A 21,078-nucleotide genomic window follows, 5' to 3' on the forward strand; every position below is an offset into this window, starting at 1 on the left:
ACCCAAAACATCTTGGATTTTACTACCCTATGAAGCTAAAAAAAGGAGCTTTTTTTCACTTATTTCAATACAAAAAATATAATAAAAAATGGTCAGTGACATATGGTAAAAATTAACTATAATTAATTTTTTCAGTCTATCTGAAATACTTTCTAACCTACATTGATTTTCTTGAAATGTTGTGATTTTTTCTCATTTAGGGTCGTGAACATGCATGCAAAGTTTCAACATGCTGATGTGTCTTACTGTTTGTGGGTCAATTTGGCCTATAGACAGCCATTCAAAATGGGGGGGGGGGTCTTAAAAATAGTGGTTAAAAACATTTTTGTAAATCATAAATTCAGATATTAATTCTTTGTGTGAAAAGTATTGATATTAAAAGTGAATTATGTGTACATGATTGTATGTTTTTTTTCATAGTGTGATTTTTGGGGAATTTTATTGAATCCAATTAGGGTCAGTTTGACCCGGACCATACAGACAGTCACCAGAAATCGAACAGTGCATGAGGGTTAATCTCTGAGGCTGGCACATTACTGACAGGATACAAAACAAGTCAGATGGAGTTTGCAAAGCACGAGCGTCCTACATGAGGGTCTCGCTCGTCACGGGGGTGAGTGTGTCTGATCATAGGATCATGCGGCCCATCCTCGGTCAGCAGATCTCTCTCACTTCACTCGCTGGTGAACGGCGCACAGGTAACGTAATCATATACTGCAATGCCAGGAAGTGAAAAAACAGATGCTGTGTTCAGCCAGGTGCACACTGTGAGATTTTGGCCACGATTTGGTCGTCTGAGACAAATTTAGAAAATCTTCTGATCCTAGGCTAAAATCTGTGGCCTTTGGTCGTTAGTTTGACATGTTCATTGATGGCTGATTATTTTTCAAGACAAGCCGTGATCAAACTTAACGCTAGAGATTTCTTTGTTAGCCTCCAGTTCAGTTGCGGGTGTAACGCAATTTTCATTGAACACCATTGTATTAGGTTTCCCATTCAAATTATTGCATTGTGTTAAACTGACTTGAAACAGTTTTGGCTCAACTCAATATTTTCATTTTGAAAGAATGTGTTTCAATTAAGTAGACCAAAATTAACATTTGATGCTTGTTCGATTTACTTAAGTAAATGAAGTTAATCCAAAACAATTCGTTTCAACCAATTTACTTAATCCATGTGAGATGAGACTACATAAACATGATTTCCCCTTCCCATAATGCTTTGCACAACACTGGATAGGGAGAGTAAATGTTGAAAGAAAAATGTTATTTTATGTATTTTTTTTTTTTTTTTTTTGTCAAGATGATAAAATTGTGAGACTTGTTAATGCTTAACTTTCTTAATGTTCTTGTTAATGTTTGTTTCATTCTCTGAGAGTGCAAGCATGATGTTGATCACATTTAACATTGATTCAGTGCCATTACAAATGATTTTTCAACATTAATTGCAGGTGAAGTTGATTCAATGCAGTTAACGTTGACACATTAACATTAATTTGAATATTGATTGAACATTATTTTGATGGTTGTTTGCTATCTGGGCTGCATTTGTAAAGAATTTCCTTCTCAGCAGAGATGTGATCTGAATCTGTTATTTTTCCTTTCAGACCCACAAAACCTACTGATCATTTATCAGAGATATGTAGTGTCAAACTCTGCTTGCTTTTCAAAAACAACTTTAAAGAGAAAACTGAATCTGTACTCACACATGACATTGAGCTGAACAGCAGGAGAGATGTGATTGTGTCCGTGTACAGCACAGCTATATCTGCCTGCATCCTCTCTTCTGACTGACTGCAGCAGGAGTTCATTGTTTCTGTCTCTTCTCTCAGTTAATGGCTGTGAGTTTCTGTACCAGATGAATGTTGCTCTGTCAGTCAGAGTGCAGCTGCTTTTACATGTCAGACGGACTGAATCTCCCTCTGTCACTCTCTCAGGAGACTCCACCTGAAGATCTGAACACAACACACACATTATATCTAGTGCTGCTGTCATACACTGATTATTATTCAACATAATGCACAGGAGAAGAGAGAAACCTCATGAAAGTCACCTGTGACAGTAAGAGACACTCCTGGATCACCAGTCCATTTACCATCATCTTTATCAGTGATGAATCTGAAATAGTACATGTGTGAATCGTTCAGTGTCACATGACTCAGTCTGATGGTGCAGTTCTGCTGTTTATCTCCCAGATACTGAAGCCTCTGACTGTATTCAGGGTCCTCAGAGAGATCTTGATACTCTCCATCCTCACCTTTGGTCCAGAACACTCTCATGATCTGATGTCCAGTAGGGTATGTATAAGTGCAGTTCATTATCACTGATGAGTCCTTTAGAGCACAGATGTGTGAAGGACTGTAACTCACACCCCAACCAGCACTAGAAACCCCTGAAACACAGAATTCATCAAGATGAAAATGTTGTTTTATCAGTTACAGTGGACTATGAAAACAATGACAATACTGTATTACTATTTGAAAACTGCAACAGGAAGTATAAGCTAATCTTCTCAGAAACTATTGAGTGATAAATGATGTGAATTGAGTGACACACCAAAAAATAGTCATGATCTGGTGATTTGGTAACACTTTAGTCAAACACTTTTGACTATAATTGTATTTAATTGTACTTGTTTGGAATAACAGCCGCATTTGCAGAGTTTATTGGTGTTATTGTTCACTCTTAAGCTGCTGTAGTTTCGATTTTCAGCCATTCACGGGCTTTAGGCTTTTGCAGTTCTAATTTTCAAGGCGGTCTTGGCTGTTTTCAATCACGTGTTAATAAGCAGTATATTTATTGTGTGTGCGCTGTCGCGGAAGACCTGCGACTCTACCTGCGCGACTCCACCGAGCAACTACACCGGTAGGCACTTAAGTTTCTTCCTTTCACACTTTTCCTCTTTCTTCATACTCAGCATGTGCTTTCAATACATTCCTGTCGGCAACGCTCCACTAACCCACGTAAAAGGCAGCTCAATGGTTCTAACCTGTGTCCTCTTTGCTCCTCTTCTAACACTAACACTCCTCTCTCTGTCTCTGTGGGTCTATAGAAATGTCAGTCAGCAGTTAACAAAGCTGACTTCATTCCAGCCTTTGCTATTGCTATTTCTTCTCTTAATATCTTGGGCTTGACTGAGACCTGGATTCGTCCAGAGGACTCAGCAACCCCTGCTGCTCTCTCTAACAACTTCACTTTCTCTCATACCCCTCGCCAGTCTGGGAGGTCTTCTCTTTTCTGACAATAGGAAATATTCAACTTACTCTTTTCTATGTACTAACAATTCGTTTGAGTTTCATGCTATTACAATCACAACTCCAGTCCAAATTCATATCGTAGTAATTTATCGCCCCCTAGGACAACTGGGTACCTTTGTAGAGGAACTGGACATGCTGCTGTCCTCATTCCCAGAGGATGGTAGCCCACTTGTAGTTTTTTGGCAATTTCAACATTCATCTAGAGAAGCCTTATGCTTCAGACTTCCTCTCTCTTGTAGCTTCATTCGATCTCAATCAGCTCATCACCACAAGTACACACAAATCGAGCAACTTGACCTCATTTAGACATGCAACTGCATCACTGACAACATTTTGGTAAAACCTCTGCACATCTCCGATCATTTCTTCATTACTTACTTCATTACATAATCTTCAACTCCCCATTTGTTCACCACCAACCCCTCTACCAGTTACCTTCAGACGAAACCTGCGCTCTCTTTCTTCTTCTCATCTTTCCTCTGTTGTGTCATCCTCCTTTCCCTCACCCACACAATTCTCATCTCTGGATGTGAATACGGCAACGGACACTTTATGTTCCACCTTAACTTCATCTCTAGATAGTATCTGTCCTCTGTCATCCAGGCCTGCACGTGCCACTCCCTCTAATCCCTGGTTATCCGATGTTCTCCGTGAACGACGGACCAAACTCAGGGCTGCAGAGAGGAAATGGCACAAATCAAAAGACCAATTTGACCTAAGTAGCTATCAATCTCTGCTCTCATCCTTTTCTGCTGAAATTCATGCTGCTAAATCTTCATATTTCCACAACAAAATCAACAGCGCTTCAAACACACGCACACTTTTCAAAACATTCAACTCTCTCCTCTGTCCCCCTCCACCACCACCCACCTCATCTCTAACCGCTGATAATTTTGCTAAATTTTTCACTGACAAAACCTCTACCATCAGCAGTCAGTTCTCCGCTCCACACACACAGCCACACACCTCCTCTCTTCATTCTCACTGAGACAGAAGTATCCAAACTTCTTCTCTCCAGTCATCCCACCACCTGATTTCAGCATCCAGCTAGGTACATCCTCAATTACCCCATCAAATTCGGCCAGAAATCTTGGAGTAATCCTTGATGACCAGCTGACCTTCAAAGACCACATTGCAAAGACAGCTCGGTCATGCAGATTCGCACTATTCAACATCAGGAAAATCAGGCTCTTTCTAACAGAACATGCAACACAACTTCTGGTCCAGGCTCTGGTCATTTCTAGGCTTGATTACTGCAATGCTCTTCTGGCTGGACTGCCATCATGCACAATCAAGCCTCTACAAATGATTCAATACGCTGCAGCACGTCTCGTCTTTAACGAGCCCAAAAGAGCCCACGTCACGCCTCTCTTCATCTCTCTACACTGGCTACCACTTGCTGCTCACATCAAGTTCAAGGCGTTGACACTTGCTTACAGATCTACCACAGGCTCAGCACCCTCCTACTTCCACTCACTCTTACGAGTCTACACTCCTACCAGAAGCCTACGATCATTAAAGGAGCGAAGGCTTGTGGTACCATCACAGAGAGGCACGAAATCACTCTCCAGGACATTCTCATTCACTGTCCCTTGCTGGTGGAACGATCTTCCTGCATTCATCTGTAATGCTGAATCCCTGGCAATATTCAAAAGACAGCTGAAAACTCATCTCTTTCGTGAGCACTTATCCTCATCCTTTAAAAAAAAAAAAATATCCTCGTAATAACCAAAGTCATTGTAGACTTTTGAGGTTTCTGTAAGGTTTTTAAATAGTAATTCCATCAAATGGATTTGGTTACACTTCAGTCACTAGTGGGTTACCATGATCTTCACTTATACTGCATTATTCACATTAATTATGAACCTGTATATAGTAGTTCTTAGGAGTTCTCCAGGAAATAGTTATTGATTATAGCTAACAGTGAACTAGTTAACAGTAGTATAGATTGTTAACAGTGCGTTACTCATTTGTTCCTGTGTAGTTATTCATTAATAACACAACAGTATTCTAAAGAGTTACCAGTGATTTTTGAATAAAACATCAGAGTGTTTCTAATGTGAATGAAACAGAGACTCACTGTGAATCATGAGCAGAAAGATCAGAGGAAGAGCAGGAGCCATTCTGACCAACATCAGCATCAAATATATCTATAATACAGCATTATTATAATCATCACTTGCACTAAAACAAGTATATGTATATCACCCTATTCTTAACATTTCTCATGTATGCTATATGAGCAATAAACATCATTTTCATTTAAGTATGAGTGTGTTTGTCTTACCGTGTTGAAGCTCATCAGATCAACAGCAACCAAATGACTGACTGTTTTAACTCAAACACTTTAGCTTTACAGTAAAGGACTCTGTGTGGTTAACACTGTTTATTAATAACCAGTGCTGGAAATATCAGTGTCCCTCCCTCATCAAGAAAACAACCTTATACTGGACTAAACCTAATTAAAGAAAAATTATGATCTTTTTCTTTAAGTTGAAGATGAATGATTGTGATTTACAGGTGACTCTCATCAAGGTTGATGTCAGTAGCAGGAGATGGTGATGAACATGATGTCATGAACAATAGCTGCACTATCATATAATCTTAATAAGACACATTAAGATTAAGACTAAGAAAATAATCAATGATTTAAAGAATCACAGATATCAAAAAAATGTGAGTTTCATGGCTTTTAGTTCATGTCGGTCAACTCTGAGATCTTCGATGTAAACAAAGTCCTTTGACACATAAACCTCTACAGTATCTCCACACAATCTTCTGAGAAAACAAGTCAAAAATATTAATGATCTGGCGATACACTGATGTTTGTCCAATGCGTGAGAAAGTCCCTCCCCTAAACCACCTGACACTGACTAGCGAGTAGCAGATTAACAATTCATGTTCAAGACTGTGATGTAACTAAAAACTATTGGATATTTATAAAATGGACAAGCCCATTGACACGCCTGACCCAAACTTCCTGTTTCAAAAGAAACACACCAACATAGCACAGAAAACCGCCCAATTCTGAAACCCTTATCAGATGTAAATTTTCACCACTTCTGATGCATGTGCAAAGTTTCAAGAGTTTTTGAGCATGTTCAGGCCCTCAAAAATGCGATCCATTTCGGAGAAGAATAATAAATGGAGCAATCCCTATACGGTCCTCACACCATCAGGGCTCGGGCCCCAATAATAATAAAAACCTTTATCGGCCCCAAAGTGCGTCGGCCCACTGAGAAAATGCCCGGTATGCCTGATTACCAATGCAGCCCTGACTATGAGCAATATACAAATATCTAAACCAGCCCTGCACATTTTGTATGTCTCCCTATGTCTTGCAGTCTCTACTAATGAGCTGATGAGTTGAATCAGGTGTAATAGATGAGGGAGAAACCTGCAGGGCTGGTGGTACTCCTGGACAAGTTTAAAAACCACTGATCTAAACAATTGTGATTGCAAATCTTATTTAAACTGTAATTCATGAACAAATATATTAATGAGGTAGGCTTCATGTGTTATATTCTCTTGTGCAAAAGACAGGAATTGAAGAGGCAACAAGCAAGCATTTATTATTACTATTGTATGAATACTAAAAAACAGTACTAACAGTACTAGCCATAACGTGAGCCAGGCACAAGTTTGTTTTGTGCAATATATTTTTTAATGTGTTTAAAGTTTTGAATGCTTGTTATTCTTTTAAATGCACTTTTATTTTTTATTATTTTTTGATTCAGGCTTAATATATTTTGAGCTGTGACCACATAATTTGATATTCTGATTATTTTGCATTATTTATTTATTTATTTTTCAGTTTGTGCAATACATTTTTGTGTTTTTAAATTTTTGATTCATGCTTATTATTTTTTGATCTGTGACCACTATACATTTGATGGGAATTTAATCCCATAATCTGTTTATGCCCGTCCATGAATAATAATTCATGACTCAACCACTAGAGGTCCTACCAGTGCTTTGTAACCAGCAGATCAGAGACACCACAGACTTAAATAGCTGGAAGGTTATTGAGCAATTTATTAAAGCATTAGCCATAGTTGTAAAAAGTAAAACATGCAGAGGAAACTCCTTATACAATACATTAAATAATAAAATACTAATGCATTTGAATGTTGATAGCAGTACAGATATCACAGTTGTTGTTAGCTTATGTCAAAACACACTTTAATTATTAATAAATGCATTATTGTTTTAAAAGTTACAATCTGTCAATTTTATTTACAGTATAACAGACTTTCTTTGACTTGACTTCAGATGAGAGTGTATAAGATGTGAACAACATTGTTTAGAATCAGATTGTGATTTTATTTCTCTCTCAAGTATATTTTTGATTTCTAAACTTATGCCCAAAGCTGAAGACCAAAAATACTGAAAAAACAACAAATTACATGCTACTAACAGATTCAACTCAGACAAACAAAAAAACAAACAAAACAACAACAAAACGGAAACAAAAAAAAATCAATCCAGCAGATAATGACCATCATTCTCTCACAAAGAGTCAAAGAGAACAAATGAGTCTTAATGTGGATGTTGAACATGTTGGTTGTGGTATGAACTGATGGGTAAATTATTTCACAAATATACAATTATCCAACAATCTTTCATTTAATGATTGAGCACAAGCTTTGTGTTCGCTGGTCTCTCATTTAACGCTGCTGTAGATCACTGATGCATCTTCTACAGTTTGAACAGCTGATCGCCTAAAAACAAAACAAACAGGAGCACAACCCAGCTTATAGAATTTTGTTATAAGAACGTTCTCTAAATATTAAGTGTTTTAAAAGGTAAAATGTTCCTCAAACGTTCTTTCAACTTGATTTTGATTTAAAATTCAACATTGTAGGAACGTTGATTTGTAACATTCCAAGAACATGAAAATGTCCAGTTTCCTTAACGTTAGTAGAATGTTATTTAAAGGTTAGTATGATGTTCCTGAAACATTCTTTCAATCATTCAAACACCTGCTGTGAACAAACACTGAAAGAAAGAGAAATAAGAACACAAACTACAACTTTCTTCAGCCACAGCCTTAGATGAACTGAAGATAAAAGACATTAAATCTCTGAAGATCTGATTAAACAACTCCACAAACAGCATTACCAGCTTCACTTATTACTAACCAGACTGACTTTATTTCTGTCACACGTCTACAGAAGCTCTTACTGTCACAGTTCCTTCGTCTCCAGGACTCCATTTCCCATGTTCCTCGTGTTTCCACACCTGCACTCACTTCCCTCGTCATCTCCCCATCATCACGGATCACCTGCACCTGTTCCTGATCATCATCACTCCCTATATAATGGACTCACTCCCTTCACTCCTTGTCTGTCCTAAATGTTATCTCATATGTGTTTGTTGTTCGTTTTGCTCCTGTATTCATTAAAGACCCATTAATTGTGGATTTCCGTTTACTTCTCGTCTCTGCAATCAGCACCCGTAACAGAAGGACAGACCCAACCGCTGGACTTCCACAATTATTAAGATGGGGATTTTCCTTGTTCCCTTACCCCCGACACCTCTCAAAGCGGAGGAAAGACTTTGCCATTTGCGACAGGGTGGCAGGCCGTTGGAGTTTTTGGAGGTTTCCAATTTGGTGAGCTGGACTGATGCCTGCATAAACGTTGTGTTTCTGATGGGACTGGACCGGGACGTAATTCGTAATTCGTAATTCGCTCCAGCCCTCAACAAGCCCTCAGCTCCAGCCGCCGCCGCCGAGCCCTCAGCTCCAGTCACCGCCGCCGAGCCAGCCGAGCCAGCCGCTCCAACCTATCACGAACCAGCTCCTATTATGAACTTTGTTATGGAATTCTTCAGCCCAAAGACTGTTTTCCCTCCCTGCCTCCCTCTCCCACCTCCTCCCATTTGTGCCTGCACTGCACCTCCGCCTCAAGCCTCCTCACCCAGATCTCCACCTCGGCCCTCTGGTCGATTACCTTCAACCTGGCTCCAACCTCCCTCTGCTCCACCGTTGCCCATCAGTCCACCAGTCTCACCAGTCTCCATCCTGCCTCTGCTCACACCTTGGTCCCTCGTCAGCCTGCCCTCCCCTCTGGACTGCATTCCTCCGTCTCCACTCCGTCCATCCGTCCCTCGGTTCCAGTTGGCCTCCTCACTCCCTCCGGTGTTCACTTTGTTGTCTGTCGTCTGTCTTCAACTGCGGCCTTCTGGAGCTCCGGCTGCGCTTCGGTCGGCGGAGCCGCTGGTTCCGCCATCTCCCGCCGGTCCTTCAGCGCCTCCTGGGCTCGACGGCATCAAGGCCTCGTTAAAGGCTTTAGACCCACCATGGCTGCCTTCGGCCCCTGAATCGCCATGGCCGTCCACGGCACCTGACCCTCCATGGCAGCCCGCTGCACCTGACCCTCCGTGGCAGCCCGCTGCACCTGACCCTCCGTGGCAGCCCGCTGCACCTGACCCCCCGTGGCAGCCCGCTGCACCTGACCCGCCGTGGCTGTCCGCTACACCTGACCCGCCATGGCTCATGGACCCGCCCTGGAGACCTCCTCTCCTACCCATGCCTCTCCCTGCACCGGCATGAGGTCTCCAGGGCACCCACCCCCCCCTCCCCGGTGTTACATCTACGGCACGAGGACGCGCCTACCGGGAGGGGGCGGTACTGTCACAGTTCCCTCGTCTCCAGGACTCCATTTCCCATGTTCCTCGTGTTTCCACACCTGCACTCACTTCCCTCGTCATCTCCCCATCATCACGGATCACCTGCACCTGTTCCTGATCATCATCACTCCCTATATAATGGACTCACTCCCTTCACTCCTTGTCTATCCTAAATGTTATCTCATATGTGTTGGTTGTTTGTTTTGCTCCTGTAATCATTAAAGACCCATTAATTGTGGATTTCCATTTACTTCTCGTCTCTGCAATCAGCACCCGTAACACTTACTGAGAATTAACAAAGATTTAGGCTACGTCCACACGAAGCCGGAGCTTACCCTAAACCGGTCTTTTTTTTTCCTTGTCTCAAAAAATATCTGCGTCCACACAAAACCACTGAAACGACTCAAAATGATGTAGTATACATGCAAAGACGCAAAGACAGCGTTTTCAGATTTATCCACTCTGGGACCTGGTTTAAAAAACATAGCGGTTTCACCCTTCGAAAACGCCGGATCCGTGTGAATGAAACGCCTATCCGATACAAAATTTGTGCGTATTCACAAAAATGCACATCCGTGTGGACGGGGCCTGAGATGCTGATGTCTTATTGAAAATGTTTAGCTTGAGGTCACCATCATGGGGATCAGTGTTTGGTTTTATCTGACTTTTGTCGAGTTGCTTCTTTATCATCAGTTGCTGGTGTTTTCAGAAATAATTTCTGCACTGATAAATCAGTCCAACATGTTTGTTTTAATAACAGGCAAATGACTGCATTAAAGTTATTTAACAGTTTTTTTTTTCTGTAATTGCTGACATAAGGAATTGAAGCATTATTGAAAAGTATAAAACTCAACCTATGTGAAAAATATAATTTGTAACTCCGTTGTTGCATTTCAGATGCTGAATGTTGATGTCCGTCAGTTTATATATAAAACTGTTATTGTTAACTTTGTTTAAAACATGTTTTGTGTCATTTATACACTCACAGACATCAACATTCAGCATCAATGGTGACATGCCTCATGCCAGCATACAAAACACATTCATGGTTCCCAGCATGCATTGCGACATGAATAAATTGTGTAGCTGAATTTCTTTTTATTGTCAGCATTGTTGAGGTTTGTATGATGCACGCTGATGTCTAAGTGTGTGGCATATAACTTTTTAAATAGTTTTGGACAATTTTATATAAATCACTTCAGTGTTACAAATGATTTTTATCACATTGGTTGAGTTTATTACTTTAATTTCAAATAATGTTTAAATTCCAAAAGTAAGTAAAACTACAGATAAAGCAGTTGATTAAACCACTTTAATGCAGTCATTTGACCATTAAAACAGACATGTTGATCTGCTTTATCAGCACAAAAATGTTTTCCATAAACACCTGCAATTGCTGATAAAGAAGCACCTTAAAAGTCAAGGGTCAAGAGCTCAAATGAAGCAAACACTGATCTCCATTATGGTGACACAAACAAAACATTTTCTATAAGACAACAACATCTAAACCTCTTTTGTTTTCAGTAAAAACTTCTGTAGACATGTGTGTGTGTGACGGACGTTACTATGAGTATATACTCGCAATGTTAACACGTGTTGGGAAATGCACTGGCATGTTTTGCTAGATTTTTTTCACATAGCAGCAAAATCAACTTAAAATACTCAATTTTTTGTCATAGAGTCAGAATATATCAATTAAAACTATAGAATGTCTTCTGAACGTCTAGAACTGTAACATCAAGAAAACTGAACACATTTTATGTTCCCAGAACCAACACTGAATATTTAGAGAACATTCTTGTAACAAAATTCTGTTAGCTGGGACAATGTCACAGCTAAGATTATATGATCTGTGCTGGTTAAGATGTTTTTTACTCACCTCACGGCAGCATCAGGCTGATGGACTCTTATATTTTCGTACTGACAATCATTCTCCTCTTCACTCTTCGTCTCTTTCTTTCTGTGATATTGGACAGTTGCGTACTGGATCTCCTCAGTATCTCTGGATTCAGGAGTTTTTTCTCTGAATCTCTTTGGTTTCACACTGGCATACGGAGCGTCATTGGCTGAATCCGATTCAGAAAGAGGCTCATCATGGACTGAAACTCTCTGTGACGCGTCAGAATGGAGATCATTCTGAAACACAAGAAAATAAGTAATTAAGACAAATCCCAAGGTGTAGATTCTTAGTCCCACAGTCTGTCCAGTTACAATCTCACACACAGAACAGTAAATTCCCCGGTGTTGAATTTACTCTGCTCTGCGTTCATATGGGAACAACTGGCAGGGTGTTAAAGTAACACTTGAGCAGTGTTAGAGTTAATTATATATGTAAGTGATTGACTGAGTGATAATTGTTCAATTATTGAAGACACCTGATGATAAGGAGCAGAATCACTGAAGGAAAGAGAAACACAAGAACTGACTTCAGCCACAGCCTTAGATGAAATCAACTGAAAAGTCTTAAATCTCTCTTATTACTAACCACTAACTGACTTTATTTGTCTACAGTTCTTTTTGAGAATTAACAGAGGTTTAGATGTGGATTTTTATTAAAAATGTTTGGTCACCATTATGGTAATCAGTGTTTCATTGAGTTGGTTAGTTTGACTCTTTGCTTTTTATGTCAGGGTGTAGTCTTTGTAACAGTTTTTATACTTAAAAAAATAAGCCGTAAACAAAGATGTTAAGCTGATATATGTTTCATCATCAAAATGAAAAATTACTAATTAATGTCATTGTGAAGAGCAGGGCAGGCGAGAGCTGTGAGGGATGCAGCGAATCTCTCACGGAGGAGCTCCAGAAGCATAAAAGGAGGAGTGATGACAGAGAAGGACGAGAGAGGACCAGGCCTGGATTTTATTTTATGTTTTATTATGTTTGGGGTAGATATCCGTGAGGGTCTGCCGGCATTACTTTCGTTTTGTGCTTTGTTTATTTTATATTAAAGTTATATTGAACTTTCGCCAGTTCCCGCCTCCTTCTACCTGTACATAAACTACGTTACATTGGTGCCGAAACCTGGGAGGAAGGAGGGAGAGCCCTCGCTGCTGAGGGGGATCGGGGTGCTGCGGATTTGGGCAGTGCGGGAGTGTGAAGACCACGAGTGGCTGCCTGAGGTGGTGCTGGAGCAAGTATACATCGGGTGGGACGGAGAGCTCACTGCCATGCTCCTGGGATGAGGTGGGGTGGCTGCCGTCCGAGAGGGAGCGGAGGAGTCGCCGCCGTTTGCCGTGGGCCGGAGCCTGCTGCCGTCCGCATGAAGGGGAGGAGCAGGGAAAGGTGAACTCACTGCCGGCTGCCCTCAGCCAGAGGAGCCATCGCCGGCCACCAGGGGACGGAGGAGAATAGAGCCGTCTGCCGAGCGTCCAGTACCATCGCATGGCACAGTGAGAAAGAGCCTCTTGGCTGGCTGAGGACCGAGCGGCAGTGTGTCCGGGAACCTGAAAAAATATATTTTTTCCTTTCTTTTCCTTTTTCCTCTCTTCCCTCTCTCGTCTCTCGCTCCCTGTGCTTCCGTCTCCTTTTCTCTCGTCTTTTTCCTCCATTTTAACACCTATTTGCCATCTGTTTGCCACCTGATGTCACCTGTTGGAGTTTGGGTTCCTTGCCGCTGTCGCCTTTGGCTTGCTTAGTTGGGGACACTTGACATGTGATATTCAACAGTGCTTTGGTCTGCCTGCTGTGCAGCCAAAATTATATACCAGTTATCACTGTAAAGCTGCTCTGACACAATCTGCACTGTAAAAAGCGCTATATAAATAAAGGTGACTTGCCTTGACTTGACTTAAAAGGAGAAGCGATGACAGTGAAGGACAAGAGTGGATCAGGCCTGGGTTTTATTTTATGTTTTATTATGTTTATGTGGCATTACTTTCATTTTGTTCTTTGTTTATTTTATATTAAAGTTATGTTAAACATTCGCTGGTTCCCGCCTCCTTCTTCTCGTACATACAAACTGTGTTACAGTCATCACTGACCTAAAGTGGTTATTTGTTATTAATAAAAGCTCGCCAACAATATGCTTTCTTGCCTGAGATCAAACATCCTGAATTTTGATTTTTAAATACATTGTGAGAGAAAATAAATTACACAAACACACACAAACATCAAGAATGAGATAATGGCTGATTGATTGATTTTCTGCTTCTGTAAAGTTGTTTGTGTCTGGATGATTTACCTGTTTCACTGTGAGATCTTCAGTTTTATCACTCCTTCGTTTCTTTCTGTTATAATGACAGACATTAACAGCATATGAATGACTACTAATTTAAGAAAAAAAATTGTTTTTAAAGATTACTTATAACTAAACACATTTTTTTATTATTATTAGTTATTTTTTACTATTGAGCTCACATTATTAATAAGATGATGATGATGATGATGATGATGAAGAATAATCCTCCAGATGTCGCTGCGATCACAATCACATTCCTACCAGCACCATGATGAACTGAAAGAGGAAGATCATCATGATTAACTCTCCAAACTGATGAATGATGTGAAGATACAGGAGTGTGTTAATAAAAGCTTCACCTGTGACAGTTACAGCGTCTGATCTCTGAGATCCATGTTGATTGTGAGCCTGACAGTAGAAGCGTCCACTCTGTAGTGCACTGAAACTCTGTCCAGATCCAACAGCTGAGCTTTCATTCTCCTTAAACCAGCTGAAGTTCAGAGCAGGAGGGTTTGAATCACTGCTGCAGATCAGAGTCACTGAATCTCCTGACACTATTTCACCAGATCCAGTTATCAACACTGAGACGTTCCTGGGAGGGTCTAAAACAATATGTAAATTAATGTTTTGCGATTGTTAATTTATTAATTTGTTTATTTGGTTACTACAGTTACTGAATCATCATTAACTCACACATGACGTTTAAAGTCACATTATCAGAGTATTTCTCTCCATGTTCATTGATGGATCTGCACTTGTATTCTCCACTGTCATCAGAGCTGATCTTTGAGATGTTGTAGATTCTTCCAGATCCTACAAACTTTCCTCCTTTAAACCAGCTGAAGTTCAGAGCAGGAGGGTTTGAATCACTGCTGCAGTTCAGAGTCACTGAATCTCCTGACACTATTTCACCAGATGGACTGATGGACACCGAGACACTCTTTGGATGATCTAAAACAAACAAACAAAATAAAAAAAATACTGTAGATGAATTCTGACATCACATCCCATGTTAAACAAACTACAGCTCGTACAAAATGCAGCAGCTAGAGTTCTTACTAGAACTAGGAAGTATGACCATATTAGTTCTGTCAACATTACATTGGCTCCCTATTAAACATTGTATATATTTTAAAATCTTGCTACTTCCCTATAAAGCACTAAATGGTTTAGCTCTCCAGTACCTGAGTGAGCTCTTAAAGCATTATAGTCCTTCATGTCTATTGCAATCTCATTATTCTGGCCAGTTGATAATACCTAGAATATCAAAATCAACTGCAGGTGGTAGATCCTTTTCCTATGTAGCACCTAAACTCTGGATCTTCCTATCACTGTTCAGGAAGCAGACACACTCTGTCAGTTTAAATCTAGACTAAAAACACATCTGTTTAAACTTGCATACACATAACACATTATCTACTTCTATAATTCAATTCATGTAGATTAGGTCAGCCGGAAACCGGGAACACTTCCCATAACACCTGATGCACTCGCTACATCATTAGAAGAATGGCGTCTACACTAATATTAGTCTCTCTCTGTTTATCCCGAGGTTTGCCACAGCCTGCCAGATCCGGGCCGTATCCAGATGAGATGAAGGACCTGCATCTAGACATGATGATAACACAGCCCTGAAATTTCAACGAAACTATCCCCTGTGAAAGTTAATTTCCCGTTCCTTTCCCTATGTATATATAATATGTCATCAAAATTATTCCAGTTCGCATAGATCCGCGGACACAACTAATTTTTCTGTATTATGCGGACCAGACAAGTAATTTGGCAAATATTACTTTTTTATAAAAAGACCAAGCTTCTTTGCACACACACACTCAAACACGCAAACCTATAGACTAAACACATAAATGAACGGCAAGAATGCATTAAAGGTATTCAGTTTTTAGTGTAATTTAAGCGGCCCCTAAAGTAATAATTAACCATTTTTACAACGGAAGTGATCCAATCAAAAAACAACTTTAGTTTGATAATAATTTTCCTATCATCACTGTGAAACTGCTTTGACACAATGTGTATTGAGAGAAGTGCTATATAAATGAAGATGACTTGACTTGACACATACAGTTTAGAGGATTAAATGTCACAGTTACTGAATCATCATTAACTCACACATGACGTTTAAAGTCACATTATCAGAGTATTTCTCTCCATGTTCATTGATGGATCTGCACTTGTACTTTTCACTGTCATCAGAGCTGATCTTTGAGATGTTGAAGATTCTTCCAGATCCTACAAACGTTCCTCCTTTAAACCAGCTGATTTCTGCAGGAGGGTTTGAATCACTGCTGCAGATCAGAGTCACTGAATCTCCTGACACTATTTCACCAGATGGACTGATGGACACTGAGACGTTACTGGGAGGATCTAACAGAGAAAAATACAAAAACTAGTGCTGTCAATCTATTTAAAAAACAAACAAACAAACAAACAAAAACATTTAGCTGTGCCTTTAATATATTGTTTGGTGATGTTTCTCTCTCTGTTTGAATGAGGGCTGTTATTTCATTTTCCCTCATGTGAAAATTTATTTTGCACATTCGTTTTCACGAAAAATAATACAATTAAATTTCAATATTTTTATTTGAAGATCGATCCTCTCGATACAACGTCAGTATCACATTCACAAAGATTCAAACTTATTTCCGCACTTATACCCGTGTGTCTTAATCTCTGAGGCAAACGTTACTGACAGAATACTAAACAGGAAGTCAGACGAAGTTAGCAATGCGCAAGCATCCTACATAGGTATCGCACATCGCGGTGATGACAAGCGGCAACCTCCCCAGTCCATTAAACTGCGATTCATCGACTGGCCGCTAGGGACAGGCTCCAAAAGAGAGCAGAATCTCATTGAGTCCCATGTTAAATTGGCCAAGTTTATAGCAGAAAAAAACATGTTTACAAGTTGGTTCAAGTTGTGGTTTTGGTCTATACTGCTATTTTTGCCCTTCATGACAACTGTGAGGGGGTTGAATTTTTTTCTAACTCATTAGTTTAAATTATATTAAGCCTTAAAGTTCTGCATAATTAAGGGCGTGGTCACTTGAGTGACAGGTAGATGCTGCTGCTGTCTGTGAGCCGTCACTTTACCTCAGCTAATTCCAGACGCTGAATTTGGCATCTCAGCCGTATTTATGCTTTTTTCACGATTACTTTATACAATTATGGCTTGCTGCATAATATTCGAGACTGATGTGTGTCTGTGTAGATGTGCATGCATGTGGAAGAAACAGAACACACATTGTTGGATCGTGGCATTGGCTAAAAGTTTTGTTTGTGAGATTTACTACAATGACAATACCAGGAGGATATACAACTCTGACAGCACTGCTTGGATATTATAACTAAAACTGCTGCACTATTTTGAAGAAATATACTTTGGACGCGGCTCATTTGTTTGTTAGATACGATCGTATAGACTTTTACAACATAAACGCTGCTCAGATTGCATTATTTCTTGAAGAACGATGACAGAGAGCAGATAATTCAGAAGAAATGTGATGCAAACAATGGATAATATATCAATATTTCATGGACAAAAAGTACTGTTTTTTTGTTTTGCAATGGACATTCATATTTGACCCAAGTGCCACAGATTGGATTCATCTCGCGATCTCTATTATAAAGGTATGAAGTCCCATTTTGATTTTCCATGTTGTTACTTGCACACCCAACACAAATTACTGGTGTTGGAGCATCTATATCTTAAAAAAAAAAAAAAAACACTGTAGATTGACAGTAAACCTTTAGAACTTTCTGATGATAAAACAGATAACTGCTAACATGGTCACGTCGAGCTAGGCGGGCGTGGTTTCAGCAACCAGTCACATCAGCTCAAACCACCTCCCGCCTCTTTGCCCATTTTCAGTTATCCGGGAGTGACGTGCGGTGACGCGCAGCTAAGATGGCCGCGGCCTCATTTTCGTGTCAGAACTGCTGTTCAGAACTATATGGGTGACGTCACGGACACTACGTCCATATTTTTTACAGTCTATGGGTGATGAGCGTGGATGATGATATGATCGTGACGTGCGGCCCATCCTCGGTCGGCAGCTCTCTCTCACTTCACTCGCTGGTGAGCGGCGGACATGAAGTGTAATCATGTACTGCAATGCCAGGATGTGGGGAAAGACATTAACAAAGCTACTTCAGGAAGTGAAAAACGGATGCTGTGTTAACTGCGTTAATATATATATATATATATATATATATATATATATATATATATATTTTTTTTTTTTTTTTTTTTTTTTTTTTTTTATATGTTGAACAGCAAAAAGTAATCACAGCAATTAATGCATTACTTTTGACATACTTATCAAAAGCATAAACAATTTATATTTGCAGAATTATGAACCACCCTTCATTACAATAGGCCTACCTCATGGACTGATGGAGATCACAGGATTCACTGGAGGATCTACTGGTGTCAGGTGGAAATGGTATGTATATCAGTTGCGAGCGGTGACTTTTTTAAAGGGAAGGAGGGTGTAATGCTAGTTCATGCATTCTGACTTATTAACACTGTTGAAGAGTTGGATTCTCATGCTAAACATGGCCAAAGTTTCAAAACACAAAACACATGACGGAGTATTTCTGTGCTAAATGACTACTTCCGGTTTCGGTACAGGTTTCGGAGAGTTTTTTTTTTCGAGTATGGCCCTTTATCACGTAATAAAGAGCAGGATTCCTTGTATAAGCACTTCTCTCTGATAAGCGTACGCTCACACATCTCCCATAGCAAGAGCAAGATCACAGCCATCAACGCTTTTCGTTCGGGATATGAAAGCTGAGAGATTTTTCAACAATGGCTGCGTCCCAATTCAGGGGCTGCACCCTATGAAGGCTGCATACATCATCGAGGCGGTCTCATTTAAGAAAAATTTGATTGCAATGTAAGAAAGAAAGTACAGTATTTTACACCTCACATAGAATATCAGTCATTTTTATTACGGTTACTGTTCTTAAATATGTCATACTTGATGAAGTATTCAGCCTTCAAATGCGACCACTGGAGGACACAGCCTCCGAAATGAGATGCAGCTCCTGTCACTGAAGGAGTGTGTTTTTGGTTATGAGGGAAAGATTACCCTTTTCAGCTTCCCAAAGAACCCAGTGTTAAGGGAACAGAGGATGAAGTTTGTTTTTCCGGGGCAGCAACGGAGTTGTGCACGTATGTTTGATTGTTCCCGGGATTTCGGTGATGAATGCTTGACAAGTCCCAGTTCTGCGCTGGATTTGCAGATTGGTGATGAGTAAAGCTGCATCAGATGTCTGTGTTTTGTTGGCAATTGCATATAATGTAAACAACATGAACGCTTTTGTTCCCTTTGTATTTATAATGATGTTGCAGAAGCTGCGTGCGCTCGTGACTCTTTACTGACGGCAGACACACCTCCAGGGTCTTCGTTTTTCTGGAAAGACTCGGTTTAGCGCATCTATCTTTTATTAATATGACAAAACTAAAGACTTTCGGATAGATGAAGGATGCATTGTTACGCTATATATACTCAAGTTTAACATGAGATGGGCAGAAACTGTGAGACGTGCCCTCACAAACACCTGTAAGAGCTTTTGTGACGTTTGAGTCGACGGAGGCGCGACAGGCGAAAGGTGCGTTTGCAAAAAATGCTGCATTTTTATCATCTGCTAGGTGCCGCTAGTGTCACACAAACAACATACTTCACCTTTACAGTTTAGGACACAGATTTAAATAAGACAAAACAAATAAAAAAACACCATGGCGTCAATTTAAATGTATGCCAGAAGTGTTTTTTTAAACTAATAATTAAAAAATAAAGTATTAGCAGCCTATTATAAAAAAATGTAATCAGAATAAATATCAGTATTCTTTAAAAAAAAAATTGAAATTGTGCAAACTGATGACTTTAACATACGCACAGACTATCGATTAACATCCTCTGATACAGTAGAACTGTCTTAAACAAGTTTTGACAAGGTTTCATTAAAATATTCTCTATAGAGAAAATGAAATACTATGAAAATATTTTTAGTTATAAAGTCTAATTAGTTCTGTATCAAATACAATGTGAGATCCGCTCACAGCTTATCCTGCTAATGAAAAATGCAAACCAATGAGAATGCGTGACAATGACGCTCCATAACAAAAGGTTGAAGGCGCAAAAGCTGCTATAGATCAGCTCAGTCGGTAGTCTCAGTAACTGGCAAACTTAGAGAAAATGACCATTGTATGGCAAATAAATAAATTATGGACAGTTACATACGTATTTCCAAACATGTAGGCTTTATGGTACACCTCAAACAAGGGATTTAATAGTAATTTATAATTTATAATTTATAATTTAGTTGCTGAGTCCACAAATGGCTTATGTAGAGCATTCACAGCTTATATGGACCGCACACCACTGATATATAGCAAAAATATTTCCACCTGACACCTTTAGATATGTATATTATATATTAGTTATATGCATTTTTATTGATTGACAAAGCACTGCATTTGTAAAGAATTTCCTTCTCAGCCTTAGAAATTATCTGTTGTGTTTTAGAGAAACGTGATCTGAATCTGTTTTTTTTTTTCAGACCCACAAATCCTACTGATCAATTATCAGAGATATGTAGTCCTTCCCTGCTAGTTTTTCAAAGACAACTTTAAAGACAAAAAGTCGGTCTGTACTCACACGTGACATTGAGCTGAACAGCAGGAGAGATGTGATTGTGTCCGTGTACAGCACAGCTATATCTGCCTGCATCCTCTCTTCTGACTGACTGCAGCAGGAGTTCATTGTTTCTGTCTCTTCTCTCAGTTAATGGCTGTGAGTTTCTGTACCAGATGAATGTTGCTCTGTCAGTCAGAGTGCAGCTGCTTTTACATGTCAGACGGACTGAATCTCCCTCTGTCACTCTCTCAGGAGACTCCACCTGAAGATCTGAACACAACACACACATTATATCTAGTGCTGCTGTCATACACTGATTATTATTCAACATAATGCACAGAAGAAGAGAGAAA

General features: G+C 39.8%; 2 protein-coding genes across 2 annotated transcripts in view; both read right to left on the reverse strand.

Annotated features, from left to right (window-relative positions):
* Positions 1–1,616: 1,616 nt before the first annotated feature.
* Positions 1,617–5,588, reverse strand: LOC125271285 (protein turtle-like). The gene is made up of 4 exons (XM_048195364.1): positions 5,544–5,588; positions 5,337–5,406; positions 2,053–2,391; positions 1,617–1,954 (listed from the first exon to the last, which is right to left on the reverse strand). The coding sequence occupies exons 1-4, from the start codon at positions 5,556–5,558 to the stop codon at positions 1,632–1,634; spliced, it is 747 nt and encodes a 248-aa protein (XP_048051321.1). The 5' UTR covers positions 5,559–5,588; the 3' UTR covers positions 1,617–1,631.
* Positions 5,589–7,904: 2,316 nt separating this feature from the next.
* Positions 7,905–21,078, reverse strand: part of LOC125273106 (B-cell receptor CD22-like) — a gene marked incomplete at its 5' end in the record, with an annotated part of 33,241 nt that continues 20,067 nt past the window's right edge. Inside the window, 6 exons of the mRNA XM_048198375.1 lie at positions 7,905–7,977; positions 11,769–12,025; positions 14,070–14,115; positions 14,246–14,342; positions 14,426–14,668; positions 14,760–15,017. Coding sequence (XP_048054332.1) covers positions 7,920–7,977; positions 11,769–12,025; positions 14,070–14,115; positions 14,246–14,342; positions 14,426–14,668; positions 14,760–15,017 — 959 coding nt within the window. The remainder of the gene's footprint in view (positions 7,978–11,768; positions 12,026–14,069; positions 14,116–14,245; positions 14,343–14,425; positions 14,669–14,759; positions 15,018–21,078) is intronic.

The sequence above is a fragment of the Megalobrama amblycephala genome, linkage group LG7, assembly GCF_018812025.1.
Source record: "Megalobrama amblycephala isolate DHTTF-2021 linkage group LG7, ASM1881202v1, whole genome shotgun sequence".
NCBI lineage: Eukaryota > Metazoa > Chordata > Actinopteri > Cypriniformes > Xenocyprididae > Megalobrama > Megalobrama amblycephala.

Coding starts and splice junctions, on each gene's coding strand:
- LOC125271285 (XM_048195364.1), bottom strand. Junction 2,392..5,336: donor CTTTCTGCTCATGATTCACA/GTGAGTCTCTGT, acceptor TCTGTGTTTCAG/GGGTTTCTAGTGCTGGTTGG. Junction 1,955..2,052: donor AGTGTCTCTTACTGTCACAG/GTGACTTTCATG, acceptor TGTTGTGTTCAG/ATCTTCAGGTGGAGTCTCCT.